General features: G+C 41.9%; 1 protein-coding gene across 1 annotated transcript in view; it reads right to left on the bottom strand.

Moving 5' to 3' along the window:
• ECT2 (epithelial cell transforming 2) overlaps nucleotides 1-20,453 on the bottom strand; it is an 847,530-nt gene that overhangs the window by 181,987 nt on the left and 645,090 nt on the right. Inside the window, exon 22 of the mRNA XM_053711823.1 lies at nucleotides 9,939-10,085. Within this exon, the coding sequence (XP_053567798.1) occupies nucleotides 9,939-10,085 (147 nt within the window). The remainder of the gene's footprint in view (nucleotides 1-9,938; nucleotides 10,086-20,453) is intronic.

Below are 20,453 nucleotides of genomic sequence, written 5' to 3'. Positions count from 1 at the left end.
TCCAAACTGAAACTGCTCCTGAGGACGAAGGATCAGGCTTTTGTTCTTTGTTGAAACGAAAGGAACGAAAACGATTGTTAGCCCTGTTTTTACCTTTAGATTTTTTATCCTGTGGTAAAAAAGTTCCTTTCCCACCAGTAACAGTTGAAATAATAGAATCCAACTGAGAACCAAATAATTTGTTTCCGTGGAAAGAAATGGAAAGTAGAGTTGATTTAGAAGCCATATCAGCATTCCAAGTCTTAAGCCATAAAGCTCTTCTGGCTAAGATAGCCAGAGACATAAACCTAACATCAACTCTAATAATATCAAAAATGGCATCACAGATAAAATTATTAGCATGCTGGAGAAGAATAATAATATCATGAGAATCACGATTTGTTACTTGTTGCGCTAGAGTTTCCAACCAAAAAGTTGAAGCTGCAGCAACATCAGCCAATGATATAGCAGGTCTAAGAAGATTACCTGAACACAGATAAGCTTTTCTTAGAAAAGATTCAATTTTTCTATCTAAAGGATCCTTAAACGAGGTACCATCTGACGTAGGAATGGTAGTACGTTTAGCAAGGGTAGAAATAGCCCCATCAACTTTAGGGATTTTGTCCCAAAATTCTAACCTGTCAGGCGGAACAGGATATAATTGCTTAAAACGTTTAGAAGGAGTAAATGAATTACCCAATTTATCCCATTCTTTGGAAATTACTGCAGAAATAGCATTAGGAACAGGAAAAACTTCTGGAATAACCGCAGGAGCTTTAAAAACCTTATCCAAACGTATAGAATTAGTATCAAGAGGACTAGAATCCTCTATTTCTAAAGCAATTAGTACTTCTTTAAGTAAAGAGCGAATAAATTCCATCTTAAATAAATATGAAGATTTATCAGCATCAATCTCTGAGATAGAATCCTCTGAACCAGAAGAGTCCAAAGAATCAGAATGATGGTGTTCATTTAAAAATTCATCTGTAGAGAGAGAAGATTTAAAAGACTTTTTACGTTTACTAGAAGGAGAAATAACAGACAAAGCCTTCTTTATGGATTCAGAAACAAAATCTCTTATGTTATCAGGAACATTCTGCACCTTAGATGTTGAGGGAACTGCAACAGGCAATGGTACATTACTAAAGGAAATATTATCTGCTTTAACAAGTTTGTCATGACAATTATTACAAACAACAGCTGGAGAAATAGCTACCAAAAGTTTACAGCAGATACACTTAGCTTTGGTAGAACCAGCAGGCAGTGATTTTCCTGTAGTATCTTCTGGCTCAGATGCAACGTGAGACATCTTGCAATATGTAAGAGAAAAAACAACATATAAAGCAAAATAGATCAAATTCCTTATAAGACAGTTTCAGGAATGGGAAAGAATGCCAAATATCAAGCTTCTAGCAACCAGAAGCAAATGAAAAATGAGACTGAAATAATGTGGAGACAAAAGCGACGCCCATATTTTTTAGCGCCAAATAAGACGCCCACATTATTTGGCGCCTAAATGCTTTTGGCGCCAAAAATGACGCCACATCCGGAACGCCGACATTTTTGGCGCAAAATAACGTCAAAAAATGACGCAACTTCCGGCGACACGTATGACGCCGGAAACGGAAAAGAATTTTGGCGCCAAAAAAGTCAGCGCAAAGAATGACGCAATAAAATGAAGCATTTTCAGCCCCCGCGAGCCTAACAGCCCACAGGGAAAAAAGTCAAATTTTTGAGGTAAGAAAAATATGATAATTCAATGCATAATCCCAAATATGAAACTGACTGTCTGAAAATAAGGAAAGTTGAACATTCTGAGTCAAGGCAAATAAATGTTTGAATACATATATTTAGAACTTTATAAATAAAGTGCCCAACCATAGCTTAGAGTGTCACAGAAAATAAGACTTACTTACCCCAGGACACTCATCTACATGTAGTAGAAAGCCAAACCAGTACTGAAACGAGAATCAGTAGAGGTAATGGTAAATATAAGAGTATATCGTCGATCTGAAAAGGGAGGTAAGAGATGAATCTCTACGACCGATAACAGAGAACCTTATGAAAGAGACCCCGTAGAAGGAGATCACTGCATTCAATAGGCAATACTCTCTTCACATCCCTCTGACATTCACTGCACGCTGAGAGGAAAACCGGGCTCCAACTTGCTGCGGAGCGCATATCAACGTAGAATCTAGCACAAACTTACTTCACCACCTCCCTTGGAGGCAAAGTTTGTAAAACTGATTTGTGGGTGTGGTGAGGGGTGTATTTATAGGCATTTTAAGGTTTGGGAAACTTTGCCCCTCCTGGTAGGAATGTATATCCCATACGTCACTAGCTCATGGACTCTTGTTAATTACATGAAAGAAATTGAGATATCTTTGTATAATCCCTGCACCACTGGTTCAGCATACAGAGCTGAAGAGGTCGCATGTGAAAACGAGCAAAGGGGATCGCGTCCGATGCAGCAGTCATAAGACCTAGAATTTCCATGCATAAGGCTACCGAAGGGAATGATTGAGACTGAAGGTTTCGACAAGCTGAAACCAATTTTAGACGTCTCTTGTCTGTCAGAGACAGAGTCATGGACACTGAATCTATCTGGAAACCTAAAAAGGTTACCCTTGTCTGAGGAATCAATGAACTTTTTGGTAAATTGATCCTCCAACCATGTTCTCGAAGAAACAATACAAGTCGATTCGTATGAGATTCTGCTAAATGTGAAGACTGAGCAAGTACCAAGATATTGTCCAAATAAGGAAATACCACAATACCCTGTTCTCTGATTACAGACAGAAGGGCACCGAGAACCTTTGTAAAAATTCTTGGAGCTGTTGCTAGGCCAAACGGCAGAGCCACAAACTGGTAATGCTTGTCTAGGAAAGAGAATCTCAGAAACTGATAGTGATCTGGATGAATCGGAATATGCATCCTGTAAATCTATTGTGGACATATAATGCCCTTGCTGAACAAAAGGCAGAATAGTCCTTATAGTTACCATTTTGAATGTTGGTATCCTTACATAATGATTCAATATTTTTAAATCCAGAACTGGTCTGAAGGAATTCTCCTTCTTTGGTACAATGAAGAGATTTGAGTAAAACCCCAGCCCCTGTTCCAGAACTGGAACTGGCATAATTACTCCAGCCAACTCTAGATCTGAAATACATTTCAGAAATGCATGAGCCTTCACTGGATTTACTGGGACATGGGAAAGAAAAAATCTTCTTGCAGGAGGCCTTATCTTGAAGCCTATTCTGTACCCTTGTGAAACAATGTTCTGAATCCAAAGATTGTGAATCGAATTGATCCAAATTTCTTTGAAAAATTGTAATCTGCCCCCTACCAGCTGGGCTGGAATGAGGGCCGCACCTTCATGTTGACTTGGGAGCTGGCTTTGGCTTTCTAAAAGGCTTGGATTTATTCCAGACTGGAGATGGTTTCCAAACTGATACCGCTCCTGTAGGGGAAGGATCAGGCTTTTGTTCCTTATTGTGACGAAAGGAACGAAAACTATTAGTAGACCTAAATTTACCTTTAGATTTTTTATCCTGTGGTAAAAAAGTTCCTTTCCCCCCAGTAACAGTTGAAATCATAGAATCCAACTGTGAACCAAATAATTGATTACCCTGGAAAGAAAGGGAAAGCAAAGTTGACTTAGAAGACATATCAGCATTCCAAGTTTTAAGCCATAAAGCTCTTCTAGCTAAAATAGCTAGAGACATATACCTGACATCAACCCTAATTATATCAAAGATGGCATCACAAATAAAATTATTAGCATGTTGAAGAAGATTAACAATGCTATGAGAATTATGATCTGTTACTTGTTGCGCTAAAGCTTCTAACCAAAAAGTTGAAGCTGCAGCAACATCCGCTAAAGATATAGCAGGTCTAAGAAGATTACCTGAACATAAGTAAGCTTTTCTTAGAAAGGATTCAATTTTCCTATCTAAAGGATCCTTAAAGGAATTACTATCTGCCGTAGGAATAGTAGTACGTTTAGCAAGAGTAGAGATAGCCCCATCAACCTTAGGGATTTTGTCCCAAAACTCTAATCTGTCAGATGGCACAGGATATAATTGCTTAAAACGTTTAGAAGGAGTAAATGAATTACCCAAATTATTCCATTCCCTGGAAATTACTTCAGAAATAGCATCAGGGACAGGAAAAATTTCTGGAATAACTACAGGAGATTTAAAAACCTTATTTAAACGTTTAGATTTAGTATCAAGAGGACCAGATTCCTCTATTTCTAATGCAATTAAGACTTCTTTAAGTAAAGAACGAATAAATTCCATTTTGAATAAATATGAAGATTTATCAGCATCAACCTCTGAAACAGAATCCTCTGAACCAGAGGAATCATTATCAGAATGATGATGTTCATTTAAAAATTCATCTGAAAAATGAGAAGTTTTAAAAGACCTTTTACGTTTACTAGAAGGAGGAATAACAGACATAGCCTTTTTAATGGATTTAGAAACAAAATCTCTTATGTTAACAGGAACACTCTGAGTATTAGATGTTGATGGAACAGCAACAGGTAATGTAACATTGTTACGGTACCAACAGTGTACCAAGGGTAATACCAGATGAACAATGTCCTGCATAGGGAATCAGCAATTCACAAACCAGCCAGTTTTCAGGTTTAAACAGAATGACATTTATTAAAGGCTAGATGCCTAGTATTTATACAGGTTTGACCCCAGATGGGGGGGTTGAAAGACTCTTGTACATTTAGATAAAAAGGGGAAGACGCCCTTTTATGAAAAAGTAGAATTACATTACTTAAATACTTTACTTAGGCAGATAACAACTTAAACACATTTGGCTTGTCTTATCACCTAGCGTCTGCTCTCTGAGGGTGATTAAACAATGGCCTGTTTATTACTTAAATGTAATTATAGCACACAATAGCTGAGGCCAGAAAACCTGTCTTTAGAAATTAGATTCTTAGCTAAACACAATTAACTCCTTCAGTCCTGACAGAAGGGTCTGTCACATAGCTCCCCCCTTGTGGAACACTCCGGCAGACCCGGCTTGACCCTTTGGCGGGTCAACCTGGGGATGACCGGACTAGGAGGTGGTAGGCATGTCAGTTTGTCAGGACAATCCATCTGTATTTCCGTTATGAGAGAGAATTCCTGTCCATACAAACAAGGGTTCAACTTCCTCAGTGCCCAGACTAGGGCTAAACAGTCCTTCAAAATCCCATCAGCTTCTTTACGAGTTTTCTGTACCTGCTCTTTATAGGTATCCACAATCCCTTCATACTGACATAGGGTGCCCTTGAGTTGCTGCACCTCACTATGAGCCAGCGTCAGCTTCTCCTCCAGTGTCACTAAGTTTGTCTTTAATGTTTCATGTTCCACTCTCAAGCTGGTGTTTTCTGCAGTCTGTCGGTGCAGCCTGTCTAGCAGAGATTCCTGTTCTAAACGTGCTTTTTCCTCTGCACTCCTCTTCTCTCCTGCTAGCACTGTTACATGATTATTTAACGTGACCATTTCATCCTCTACGTGACTCTTCTCCTTCATCAGCGCATTGTAACGGGACTTCCACGTATCAATAGCGGACAGAGATTTACTGAGCTCAGCGTCCTGGGGCTTAGCAGCAGGGGGGTCAGTCTCTGCTGCACGGATCTGGGCACGGGTAGTCACAGGGTTAACATCAGCGGGACCCATAGGAGCGTAGCCAGAAACAAGGGGGGCCAAGTTATTTCCAAGGAGAACATCAGCGGGTAAATCCTTCATGACCCCCACATCCACAGGTCTAGCGCCCACTCCCCAATCCAAATGTACCCTGGCAACAGGTAGGCGGAACACAGTGCCCCCTGCTACCCTCACAGCCACAGTGTCTCCTGTGTGCTGTTTCTCAGACACCAAGTTCTTTCGAAGCAAAGTCATGGTAGCACCAGTATCCCGTAGACCACTGACCTCCTTCCCATTCACTTTAACCAGTTGCCGGTTATTCCGGTGGGCAGCTTGCACAAGGTCTGCCTCATGTAGGATGCCCCAGCATTCTTGCGCCTCTACGTAGCGGGCCGCAGGCTGAGGGTTACGTGTGATTCCGCCGGCAGGTCTTCTCCAGGACTGTGCTTGGTTCGCTGCATTTAGGGGACACTCTGGTCTTTTGTGCCCTAGTTGCTTAAATCCAAAGCACCGAATCGGTTGTGAGTAGCCCCGCGAATTGAACCGGGCTCTCTGAGGGTAGTTCGTGGCCAGAGGCCGTGTGGTATAGCGGTGCGCCGGGGGTTGGTAACTGGCAGCTGCTGGGGTGACTGGGGGTCTGTACTCCCTCTAGCAGGGGGCTTAGTGGTAGAAGTGTCCAGTTTGCGGGCATCCGTATACTCATCTGCCAAGCGAGCCGCTTCATGCAGGGTGGAGGGTTTACGGTCCCGAACCCACTCTCGAACTCCTGCGGGTAACTTGTCGAAGCAATGTTCCAACAGGAATAGCTGCAGCACCTCTTCCCCAGACACGGCTTGGCACCCCGCTATCCAGTGAGCTGCTGTGCGGTGCGCCTTACATGCCCACTCAAGGTAGGAATCTCCAGTTAATTTAACAGTGTCTCTAAACCGCCTCCGGTGTAACCGCATACCTGGAGAGCAGAGCCTCTTTTACAGTATTATAATCCCCGACTTCCTCATCTGGAATGGCCCGAAAAGCCTCACTGGCCCGGCCGGATAATTTTCCGGATAATATCATGACCCAGTCCTCTGCGGGTACCTTGTGTAGTGCACATTGCCTCTCAAAATCTGCAAGGTACCCATCAATCTCTCCTTCTGTTTCCAGGAAGTTTTTAAAAGCTGCAAAATTTACTTTTCTCTTTTCCACTGGGTTTGCTGCAGCGCCGCTTTGGCGAAGAAGGTTGGCCTCCACAGCTGCTATGACCCGGTCGATAATTTCCGCAGATGGGTTGGGGCCATAATGTGCCAGTCTTATTTTAACCGCCCGATCAAAGCTTGCTTCTGCGGGGGTTCTGTCTGCTATGCTGGGCCCATTGGTTCCTTCTGTCCCTGGTACTCTTTCCATCTTAGTCAGTATTGTAATAATCCCCCTCTTCCTGAGGTTACTGGCTTGTGTAGTTGCTCTTCTGGGCGATAAGGTTCATTCCGTCTCTTGCCACCAATGTTACGGTACCAACAGTGTACCAAGGGTAATACGAAATTAACAATGTCCTGCATAGGGAATCAGCAATTCACAAACCAGACAGTTTTCAGGTTTAAACAGAATGACATTTATTAAAGGCTAGATGCCTAGTATTTATACAGGTTTGACCCCAGATGGGGGGGTTGAAAGACTCTTGTACATTTAGATAAAAAGGCGAAGACGCCCTTTTATGAAACAGTAGAATTACATTACTTAAATACTTTACTTAGGCAGATAACAACTTAAACACATTTGGCTTGTCTTATCACCTAGCGTCTGCTCTCTGAGGGTGATTAAACAATGGCCTGTTTATTACTTAAATGTAATTATAGCACACAATAGCTAAGGCCAGAAAACCTGTCTTTAGAAATTAGATTCTTAGCTAAACACAATTAACTCCTTCAGTCCTGACAGAAGGGTCTGTCACAAACATTACTAAAGGAAATATTATCTGCATTAACAAGTTTGTCATGACATTCATTACAAACAACAGCTGGAGGAACAGATACCACAAGTTTACAGCAAATACACTTAACTTTGGTAGATCCAGCATCAGGCAGCGATTTTCCAGAAGTATCTTCTGATTCAGGGTCAATCTGAGACATCTTGCAATATGTAATAGAAAAAACAACATATAAAGCAAAATTGATCAAATTCCTTAAATGACAGTTTCAGGAATGGGAAAAAATGCCAGTGAACAAGCTTCTAGCAACCAGAAGCAAATAAACAATGAGACTTAAATAATGTGGAGACAATAATGACGCCCATATTTTTTAGCGCCAAAAAAGACGCCAAATCCGGTAACGCCGACACTTTTGGCACAAAAACGTAAAAAAATGACGCAACTTCCGGTGACAAGTATGACGCCGGAAATAAAGAAATTTTTTTGCGCCAAAAAAGTCCCCGCCAAGAATGACGCAATAAAATGAAGCATTTTCAGCTCCCGCAAGCCTAACAGCCCACAGGGAAAAAAGTCAAATTTTAAGGTAAGAAAAAAATTGATTATTCAAATGCATTATCCCAAATAATGAAACTGACTGTCTGAAATAAGGAATATTGAACATCCTGAATCAAGGCAAATAAATGTTTAAACACATATATTTAGAACTTTATATAAAAAGTGCCCAACCATAGCTTAGAGTGTCACAAAAATAAGACTTACTTACCCCAGGACACTCATCTACATGTAGTAGAAAGCCAAACCAGTACTGAAACGAGAATCAGTAGAGGTAATGGTATATATAAGAGTATATAGTCGATCTGAAAAGGGAGGAAAGAGATGAATCTCTACGACCGATAACAGAGAACCTATGAAATAGACCCCGTAGAAGGAGATCATTGAATTCAAATAGGCAATACTCTCTTCACATCCCTCTGGGCTCCAACCTGCTGCAGAGCGCATATCAACGTAGAATCTAGCACAAACTTACTTCACCACCTCCACGGGAGGCAAAGTTTGTAAAACTGATTTGTGGGTGTGGTGAGGGGTGTATTTATAGGCATTTTGAGGTTTGGAAACTTTGCCCCTCCTGGTAGGAATGTATATCCCATACGTCACTAGCTCATGGACTCTTGCTAATTACATGAAAGAAACTGATGTCGGCATATTCGAGAGACATGCGCTAACCCGATGTGTGTACAATAACGCACCGATGTGTGCAAACCCAACAAGCGTACCTGTAATACCTATGAAACAAATTACAAGGGCGTACAATAACGAGCGTTAATCCGGTGAGCATAAACCGGTGCTTGAAAAATAAAGTGCGCCAAGATTATAGCACACAAAACAAGGGGAATAGTGAGTTCTGTCCCAGGGACATACATACATACACTTTGACCCATATAAGCAGAGGTAATGGAATAGGAGTATAAGCCGGACAGATAACTCAGCATGCAAATGCACTGTGGCTGAGCTCTGTAGAAACCCGAGGGTTGCAGGTTCGATCCCCGACTAGGTCCACTCAGCTGTTTATCCTTCCGAGGTCGATAAAATGAGCAGCGCCTTGAGATCCTTGCGGGTGATTAGCCGCGCTTTACAAGTACCCAATACATACATATAATGTAGATCTGCAAAGGGAGGCAGAAGACACGTCCCTGTGACCAATTTACAGAGGGCCTATGAAGGATTTCCCATGAGGCGAAACTATTGTATCATAAGCTGACAAGCACCGTACTCTGAGGGGAACTGGGCCTTAATATAAAGTGAAAACCCCAGTAACTGAAGAACACATGCACATTTTCATTCTTTAACCACCACCAAGAGTAATTCCCATATGTAATGGATCGTTGGCTCTCACCAACTGTATGAAGAAAAAAAAATCAATACATAAAGCTAATATTTTTGACAAACATTTGCGATTTTATACAGAGAAAAAAAATTATATATATTATATTTGTTTTTTCTGTATAAAATCGCAAATGTTGGTCAAAAATGTTTTATGCTTACCTAATAAATTTATTTCCGGATATGGCGAGTCCACGGAATCATCAATTACTAGTGGGAATATCACTCCTGGCCAGCAGGAGGCGGCAAAGAGCACAACAGCTAAGCTGCTATATATAGACTCACCATATCTTAGGAAAGAAATATTAGCTTTATGTATTCATTTTTATTTTTTTATTTTATTTTTAACAAAACCATACTAAACAGAAGGAAGAATATAAATGCTGAGTGCATTACATATTGCAGAATATTCCTATACAGCTTTTGGTTGGGTGATGGATATAGATTTACCTATACGCCTATGCACAACCTTTCCCATTTAGGTTTTGTTTTTAGAATGTAAATATTGAGGTTTTACTCACTGCTAAAGAGGTGGTACTTGACATACGACTACTTGCAAAACTCCTTGTGCTTGGACCAGGACTACGATCATCTGGCGTGTTGTGTGCAAGAAGTGCCCTCTGCAGTGCTCTTTTGGGGGTTTTTGTAAAAGAAAAGGCCCTGGTGACCTATTAAAAAGAAAAAAAAAAAGTTAAATAAAATTTTTATTATGATAACTTAAGGCATTATTGTGAGGGGTAGTGCAAATACTCATTTTGTCTTATTAGACGGCAGAAGTAGAGATCAAAATTTTAGACAAGCATGGAAACGAAACTAATGCAGAAACTGACTAAAGGGAGAAAAAAAAAGTTAATTTATACTTACCTGATAAATTAATTTCTTCTACGATACGAAGAGTCCACGGATTTAATCCTTACTTGTGGGATATTAACCTCCTGCTAAGAGGAAGTGGCAAAGAGCACCACAGCAGAGCTGTATATAAAGCTCCTCCCTTCCCTCCACCCCCAGTCAATCAACCGAAGGTTTAGGAAGAGAAAGGAAAAGCTAAAAGGTGCAGAGGTGACTGAAGTTACAAAAAACAAAATTTATGCTTACCTGATAAATTTATTTCTCTTGTGGTGTATCCAGTCCACGGATCATCCATTACTTGTGGGATATTCTCCTTCCCAACAGGAAGCTGCAAGAGGATCACCCACAGCAGAGCTGTCTATATAGCTCCTCCCCTAACTGCCACCTCCAGTCATTCGGCCGAAGACAAGCAAGAGAAAGGAGAAACTATAGGGTGCAGTGGTGACTATAGTTTAAAAATAAAAAACACCTGCCTTAAAATGACAGGGCGGGCCGTGGACTGGATACACCACAAGAGAAATAAATTTATCAGGTAAGCATAAATTGTGTTTTCTCTTGTAAGGTGTATCCAGTCCACGGATCATCCATTACTTGTGGGATACCAATACCAAAGCTATAGGACACGGATGAAGGGAGGGACAAGGCAGGCGCTTAAACGGAAGGCACCACTGCCTGTAAGACCTTTCTCCCAAAAATAGCCTCCGAAGAAGCAAAAGTATCAAATTTGTAGAATTTAGAAAAAGTATGAAGTGAAGACCAAGTCGCCGCCTTACAAATCTGTTCAACAGAAGCCTCATTTTTAAAAGCCCATGTGGAAGCCACCGCTCTAGTGGAATGAGCTGTAATTCTTTCAGGAGGCTGCTGGCCAGCAGTCTCATAAGCTAAGCGGATTATACTTCTTAACCAAAAAGAAAGAGAAGTTGCTGAAGCCTTTTGGCCTTTCCTCTGTCCAGAGTAGACAACAAACAATGCAGATGTTTGACGAAAATCTTTAGTAGCTTGTAAATAAAACTTTAAAGCACGAACCACGTCAAGATTGTGTAAAAGACGTTCTTTCTTTGAAGAAGGATTAGGACACAGTGACGGAACAACAATCTCCTGATTAATATTCTTATTAGATACCACCTTAGGAAGAAACCCAGGTTTGGTACGCAAAACTACCTTATCTGCATGGAAGATTAGATAAGGGGAATCACACTGCAAGGCAGATAACTAAGAAACTCTTCTAGCCGAAGAGATAGCTACCAGAAACAGAACTTTCCAAGATAAAAGCTTGATATCTATGGAATGCAGAGGTTCAAACGGAACCCCTTGAAGAACTTTAAGAACTAAATTTAAACTCCAAGGCGGAGCAACAGGTTTAAACACAGGCTTGATTCTAACTAAAGCCTGACAAAACGCCTGAACGTCTGGAACATCCGCCAGACGCTTGTGCAAAAGAATAGACAGAGCAGAAATCTGTCCCTTTAAGGAACAAGCTGACAATCCCTTCTCCAATCCTTCTTGGAAAAAAGATAATATCCTGGGAATCCTGACTTTACTCCATGAGTAACCCTTGGATTCACATCAATGAAGATATTTACACCATATCTTATGATAGATTTTCCTGGTGACAGGCTTTCAAGCCTGAATTAAGGTATCAATGACCGACTCGGAGAAACCACGTTTTGATAAAATCAAGCGTTCAATCTCCAAGCAGTCAGACGCAGAGAAAACAGAATTTATGCTTACCTGATAAATTACTTTCTCCAACGGTGTGTCCGGTCCACGGCGTCATCCATTACTTGTGGGAATATTCTCTTCCCCAACAGGAAATGGCAAAGAGCACAGCAAAAGCTGTCCATATAGCCCCTCCTCAGGCTCCGCCCCCCAGTCATTCGACCGACGGTTAGGAGAAAAAAAGGAGAAACTATAGGGTGCCGTGGTGACTGTAGTGTATAGAGAAAGAAATTTTTCAAACCTGATTAAAAAACCAGGGCGGGCCGTGGACCGGACACACCGTTGGAGAAAGTAATTTATCAGGTAAGCATAAATTCTGTTTTCTCCAACATTGGTGTGTCCGGTCCACGGCGTCATCCATTACTTGTGGGAACCAATACCAAAGCTTTAGGACACAGATGAAGGGAGGGAGCAAATCAGGTTACCTAAACGGAAGGCACCACGGCTTGCAAAACCTTTCTCCCAAAAATAGCCTCCAAAGAAGCATAAGTATCAAATTTGTAGAATTCGGCAAAAGTGTGCAGAGAAGACCAAGTCGCTGCCTTACAGATCTGATCAACAGAAGCCTCGTTCTTGAAGGCCCATGTGGAAGCCACAGCCCTAGTAGACTGAGCTGCGATTCGTTCAGGAGGCTGCCGTCCGGCAGTCTCATAAGCCAATCGGATAATGCTTTTCAGCCAGAAAGAAAGAGAGGTAGCAGTAGCTTTTTGTCCTCTCCACTTACCAGAGTAAACGACAAACAAAGATGAGGTTTGTCTAAAACTTTTGGAAGAAAACCAGGCTTAGTACGCAAAACAACCTTATCTGAATGGAACACCAGATAGGGTGGATCACACTGCAAAGCAGATAATTCAGAAACTCTTCTAGCAGAAGAAATAGCAACCAAAAACAGAACTTTCCAAGATAGTAACTTGATATCTATGGAATGTAAAGGTTCAAACGGAACCCCTTAAAGAACTGAAAGAACTAAATTTAGACTCCAAGGAGGAGTCATGGGTCTGTAGACAGGCTTGATTCTGACCAAAGCTTGTACATCTGGCACAGCTGCTAGTCGATTGTGTAACAAGACAAAGCAGAAATCTGTGCCCTTTAGAGAACTCGCTGACAACCCTTTATCCAAACCCTCTTGTAGAAAGGAAAGAATCTTAGGAATTTTAATTTTACTCCAGGAGAATCCCTTGGATTCACACCAACAGATATATTTTTTCCATATTTTATGGTAAATCTTTCTAGTCACAGGTTTTCTGGCTTGGACCAGAGTATCTATCACTGAATTTGAAAACCCACGCTTGGATAAAATCAAGCGTTCAATTTCCAAGCAGTCAGCTGCAGAGAGACTAGATTTGGATGTTCGAATGGACCTTGTACTAGAAGATCCTGTCTCAAAGGTAGCTTCCATGGTGGAGCCGATGACATATTCACCAGGTCTGCATACCAAGTCCTGCGTGGCCACGCAGGAGCTATCAGAATCACCGAGGCCTTCTCCTGTTTGATCCTGGCTACGAGCCTATGAAGGAGAGGAAACGGTGGAAACGCATAAGCTAGGTTGAACGACCAAGGCGCCACTAATGCATCCACTAGAGTCGCCTTGGGATCCCTGGATCTGGACCCGTAGCAAGGAACCTTGAAGTTCTGACGGGACGCCATCAGATCCATGTCTGGAATGCCCCATAATTGAGTTAACTGGGCAAAGACCTCCGGATGGAGTTCCCACTCCCCCGGATGGAAAGTCTGACGACTCAAATAATACGCCTCCCAGTTGTCTACTCCTGGGATGTGAATTGCAGATAGGTGGCAGGAGTGATCCTCCGCCCATTTGATGATCTTGGATACCTCTCTCATCGCCAAGGAACTCTTTGTTCCTCCCTGATGGTTGATGTAAGCTACAGTCGTCATGTTGTCCGACTGGAATCTTATGAATCCGGCCTTCGCTAGTTGAGGCTAAGCCCGGAGCGCATTGAATATCGCTCTCAGTTCCAGGATGTTTATCGGGAGAAGGGACTCTTCCCGAGACCATAGACCCTGAGCTTTCAGGGAGTCCCAGACCGCGCCCCAGCCTAATAGACTGGCGTCGGTCATGACAATGACCCACTCTGGTCTGCGGAAACTCATTCCCTGAGACAGGTGATCCTGAGACAACCACCAACGGAGTGAGTCTCTGGTTACCTGGTCTACTTGAATCTGGGGCGACAAGTCTGCATAGTCCCCATTCCACTGATTGAGCATGCACAGTTGTAATGGTCTTAGATGAATTCGAGCAAAAGGAACTCTGTCCATTGCTGCAACCATCAATCCTACTACTTCCATGCACTGAGCTATGGAAGGCTGCAGAATAGAGTGAAGAACTTGACAAGCGTTTAGAAGCTTTGACTTTCTGACCTCTGTCAGGAAGATCTTCATTTCTAAAGAATCTATTATTGTTCCCAAAAAAGAAACTCTTGTTGACGGAGACAGGGAACACTTTTCTACGTTCACCTTCCACCTGTGAGATCTGAGAAAGGCTAGAACAATGTCTGTATGAGCCTTTGCCTTGGAAAGAGACGACGCTTGAATAAGAATGTCGTCTAGATAAGGTGCCACTGCAATGCCCCTCGGTCTTAGAACCGCTAGAAGGGACCCTAGCACCTTTGTGAAAATTCTGGGAGCAGTGGCTAAACCGAATGAGCCACGAACTGGTAATGTTTGACCAGAAAGGCGATCCTTAGGAACTGATGATGATCTTTGTGGATAGGAATATGTAGGTACTCATCCTTTAAATCCACGGTAGTCATATATTGACCCTCCTGGATAGTAGGTAAAATTGTTCGAATGGTTTCCATTTTGAACGATGGAACTCAGAGAAATTTGTTTAGAATTTTTAAATCCAGAATTGGTCTGAAAGTTCCCTCTTTTTTGGGAACTACAAACAGGTTTGAGTAAAACCCCTGACCTTGTTCCACAGTTGGAACTGAGTGTATCACTCCCATCTTTAACAGGTCTTCTACACAATGTAAGAATGCCTGTCTCTTTATTTGGTCTGAAGACAAGCGAGACATGTGGAACCTTCCCCTTGGGGGCAGTTCCTTGAATTCTAGAAGATAACCCTGAGAGACTATTTCTAGTGCCCAGGGATCCGGAACATTTCTTGCCCAAGCCTGAGCAAAGAGAGAGAGTCTGCCCCCTACTAGATCCGGTCCCGGATCGGGGGCTACCCCTTCATGCTGTCTTGGTAGCAGCAGCAGGCGGCTTTGCCTGTTTACCCTTGCATTGGTTTCCAAGCTGGTTTAGCCTGGGAAGCGTTACCCTCTTGTCTAGAGGCTGCAGAGTTAGAAGCCGGTCCGTTCCTGAAATTTGCGAAAGGAACGAAAATTGGACTTATTCTTAGCCTTGAAAGGCCTATCCTGTGGGAGGGCAATGCCCTTCCCCCCAGTGATGTCTGAAATAATATCTTTCAATTCTGCCCCAAAAAGGGTCTTACCTTTGAAAGGGATATTAAGCAATTTTGTCTTGGAAGATACATCCGCCGACCAAGACTTTAGCCAGAGCGCTCTGCGCCACAATTGCAAACCCTGAATTTTTCGCCGCTAATCTCGCTAATTGTAAAGCGGCATCTAAAATAAAGGAATTAGCTAACTTAAGTGCGTGAATTCTGTCCATGACTTTCTCATATGGAGTCTCCATATTAAGCGACTTTTCTACTTCATCGAACCAGAAACACGCCGCTGTAGTGACAGGAATAATGCACGAAATAGGTTGGAGGAGGTAACCTTGCTGAACAAAAATCTTTTTAAGCAAACCCTCCAATTTTTTATCCATAGGATCTTTGAAAGCACAATTGTCCTCAATGGGAATAGTCGTGCGTTTGGCTAGGGTAGAAACTGCCCCCTCAACCTTAGGGACTGTTTGCCATGTGTCCTTCCTTGGGTCAACCATGGGGAACAATTTCTTAAATATAGGAGGAGAGACAAAGGGTATGCCTGGTTTCTCCCACTCCTTATTCACTATGACCGCCACCCTTTTAGGGATCGGAAAGGCATCAGGGTGCACCGGGACCTCTAAGAATTTGTCCATCTTGCACAATTTTTCGGGAATGACCAAAGAGTCACAATCATCCAGAGAAGATAGCACCTCCCTAAGTAATGCGCGGAGATGCTCTAACTTAAATTTAAACGTCACAACATCATGTTCTGCCTGTTGAGAAATTCTTCCTGAATCTGAAAGTTCTCCTTCCGAAAAACCCTCCCTCACTGCCACTTCTGACTGGTGTGAGGGTATGACAGAAACTATCGTCAGCGCCTTCTTGCTCCACTGTATTTAAAACTGAGCAATTACGCTTTCTCTGAAACGCTGGCATTTTGGATAAAATATTAGCTATGGAATTATCCATTACTGCCGTTGCATAGTTGCATAGTAACAAGCATTGGCTCGCTAGATGTACTAGGGGTCGCCTGCGCGGGCATAACTGGTGTTGACACAGAAGGAGAGGATGATGAACTAACCCCACTACCTTCATTTGAGGAATCATCTTGGGCAACCTTATTAAATGTGACAGTACTGTCCTTACTTTCTCTGGACGCCATGGCACAATTATCACATACATTTGAAGGGGGGACCACCTTGGCCTCCATACATACAGAACATGTTCTATCTGAAGGTACAGACATGTTAGACAGGCTTAAACAGGCTAATAATGAAAAAAAAAAAAAAAAACGTTTTAAAACAAAACCGTTACTGTCTCTTTAAATTTTAAACAGAGCACACTTTATTTCTGAATGTGTGAAAAACTATGAAGGAAAGATCCAATCTTTACCAAATTTTCACCACAGAGTCTTAATGCTTTAAAAGTAATGCACCCCAATTTTCAAGCTTTTAACCCCTTAAATGAAACCTGAGCCGTTTAATCAAATAACAATTTTTAACCCCACTACAGTCCCAGCCACAGCGTTTGCTGCGACTTCACCTGTCCTTGGGAGTTATACGATACCAAATTAAGCCTTCCAGGAACGTTTTCAATGATCACCAGACCCTCTCACATGCAGCTGCATGCACTGCATCCAAAAGAAACTGCGCAGTTATGGCGCGAAAATGAGGCTCTGCCTACTATAGTGAAAGGCCCTTTCTGACTGGAAAGGTGTCTAAACAACTGCCTGGCGCCTAAAAACGTTTCCCCACAATAAAAGTTTTATAAATCACCTCAGATTACATAAAAAACTTAAATAAATCAATTGATTTAGCCCACAAGAGTGTCAACCAGTGTATAGCCCATAATAAGCCTTCATTCTGTTAAGAGTCTAAGAAAATGGCTTACCGATCCCCAAGAGGGAAAATGACAGTCTTCTAGCATTACACAGTCTTGTTAGAAAATGGACTAGTCATACCTTGAGCAGAAAAGTCTGCTAACTGTTCCCCCCAACTGAAGTTCTCTGGGCTCAACAGTCCTGCATGGGAACAGCAATTGATTTTAGTTACTGCTGCTAAAATCATACTCTTCTTTTAAACAGAACTCTTCATCCCTTTCTGTTTTAGAGTAAATAGTACAAACCGGCACTATTTTAAAATAAACTCTTGATAGCAGAATAAAAAACTAGAACTAAACACCACATACTCTTCACCATCTCCGTGGAGATGCTACTTGTTCAGAGCGGCAAAGAGAATGACTGGGGGGCGGAGCCTGAGGAGGGGCTATATGGACAGCTTTTGCTGTGCTCTTTGTCATTTCCTGTTGGGAAAGAGAATATTCCCACAAGTAATGGATGACGCTGTGGACCGGACACACCAATGTTGGAGAAATTAGATTTGAATGGTTGAAAGGACCCTGAAGTAGAAGGTCCTGCCTCAGCGGTAGAGTCCATGGTGGAAGGGATGACATGTCCACCAGATCTGCATACCAAGTCCTGCGTGGCCACGCAGGAGCTATCAAAATCACTGAAGCTCTCTCCTGCTTGATCTTGGCAATCAGACGAGGGAGCAGAGGAAACGGTGTTAACACATAAGCCAGGTTGAAAGACCAAGGCGCTGCTAGAGCATCAGCGCTGCCTTGGGATCCCTGGACCTGGATCCGTAACAAGGAAGCTTGGCGTCCTGACGAGACGCCATGAGATCCAATTCTGGTTTGCCCCAAAGTTGAATCAACTGTGCAAACACCTCCGGATGGAGTTCCCACTCTCCCGGATGAAAAGTCTGTCGACTTAGACTCTTGCTAATATGAAAGAAATTAATTTATCAGGTAAGTTCTTACATAAATTATGTTTTCTTTCTTGTAATTGGCAAGAGTCCATGAGCTAGTGACGTATGGGATAGCAGATACCCAAGATGTGGAACTTCCACGCAAGAGTCACTAGAGAGGGAGGGATAAAATAAAGACAGCCAATTCCGCTGAAAAAATAATCCACAACCCAAATCAAAGTTTTAATCTTATAATGAAAAAAAACTGAAATTATAAGCAGAAGAATCAAACTGAAACAGCTGCCTGAAGTACTTTTCTACCAAAAACTGTTTCAGAAGAAGAGAAAACATCAAAATGGTAGAATTTAGTAAACGTATGCAAAGAAGACCAAGTTGCTGCTTTGCAAATCTGATCAACAGAAGCTTTATTCCTAAAAGCCCAGGAAGGAGAAACTGACCTAGTAGAATGAGCCGTAATCCTTTGAGGCGGGGATTTACCCGACTCCACATAAGTAAGATGAATCAAAGACTTTAACCAAGAAGCCAAAGAAATGGCAGAAGCCTCCTGACCTTTCCTAGAACCAGAAAAGACAACAAATAGACTAGAAGTCTTTCTGAAACCTTTAGTAGCTTCAACATAATATTTCAAAGCTCTTACTACATCCAAAGAATGTAAAGATCTCTCCAGAGAATTCTTAGAATTAGGACACAATGAAGGGACAACAATTTCTCTACTAATGTTGTTAGAATTCACAACTTAAGGTAAAAAATTAAATGAAGTCCGCAACACCGCCTTATCCTGATGAAAAATCAGAAAAGGAGATTCACAAGAAAGAGCAGATAACTCAGAAACTCTTCTAGCAGAAGAGATGGCCAAAAGGAACAAAACTTTCCAAGAAAGTAATTTAATATCCAGAGAATGCATAGGTTCAAACGGAGGAGCCTGTAAAGCACTCAGAACCAAATTAAGACTCCAAGGAGGAGAGATTGACTTAATGACAGGCTTGATACAAACCAAAGCCTGTACAAAACAATGAATATCAGGAAGATTAGCAATCTTTCTGTGAAAAAGAACAGAAAGAGCAGAGATTTGTCCTTTCAAGTAACTTGCAGACAAACCCTTATCCAAACCATCCTGAAGAAACTGTAAAATTCTAGGAATTCTAAAAGAATGCCAAGAGAATTTATGAGAAGAACACTAAGAAATGTAAGTCTTCCAGACTCGGTAATAAATCTTCCTAGACACAGATTTACGAGCCTGTAACATAGTATTAATCACTGAGTCAGAGAAACCTCTATGACTAAATTGTGATATCTTTGTATAATCCCTGCACCATTGGTTCAGCATACAAAGCTGAAGAGGTCTCATGTGAAAACGAGCAAAAGGGATCGCGTCCGATGCAGCAGTCATGAGACCTAGAATTTCCATGCACAAAGCTACTGAAGGGAATGATTGAGACTGAAGGTTTCGACAAGCTGAAACCAATTTCAGACTTCTCTTTTCTGTTAGAGACAAACCCAAAAAGGTTACCCTTGTCTGAGGAATCAAGGAACTCTTTGGTAAATTGACCCTCCAACCATGTCTTTGAAGAAACAACACAAGTCGATTCGTATGAGATTCTGCTAAATGTAAAGACTGAGCAAGTACCAAGATATCGTCCAAATAAGGAAATACCGCAATACCCTGTTCTCTGATTACAGAGAGAAGGGCACCAAGAACCTTTGAAAGATCCTTGGAGCTGTTGCTAGGCCAAACGGAAGAGCAACAAACTGGTAATCCTTGTCTAGAAAAGAGAATCTCAGGAACTGATAGTGATCTGGATGAATTGGAATATGAAGTTATGCATCCTGTAAGTCTATTGTAGACATATAATGCCCTAGCTGAACAAAAGGCAGAATAGTCCTTATAGTCACCATTTTGAATGTTGGTATCCTTGCATAACGATTCAATATTTTTAGATCCAGAACTGGTCTGAAGGAATTCTCCTTCTTAGGTACAATGAACAGATTTGAGCAAAACCCCAGACCCTGTTCCAGAACTGGAACCGGCACAATTACCCCAGCCGACTCTAGGTCTGAAACACATTTCAGAAACGCCGGAGCCTTTACTGGGTTTACTGGAATGCGTGAGAAAAAATCTTCTCACAGGCGTACTTACCTTGAAACCTATTCTGTACCCTTGTGAAACAATGTTCTGAATCCAAAGACTGTGAATCGAATTGATCCAAACATCTTTGAAAAATCGTAACCTGCCCCCTACCAGCTGTGCTGGAATGAGGGCCGCACCTTCATGCGGATTTAGGAGCTGGTTTTGACTTTCTAAA

Source organism: Bombina bombina, chromosome 4, assembly GCF_027579735.1.
Source record: "Bombina bombina isolate aBomBom1 chromosome 4, aBomBom1.pri, whole genome shotgun sequence".
Lineage (NCBI taxonomy): Eukaryota > Metazoa > Chordata > Amphibia > Anura > Bombinatoridae > Bombina > Bombina bombina.
Note: the sequence above shows the minus strand (reverse complement) of the source record. Positions and strands in the feature narration are given on the sequence as shown.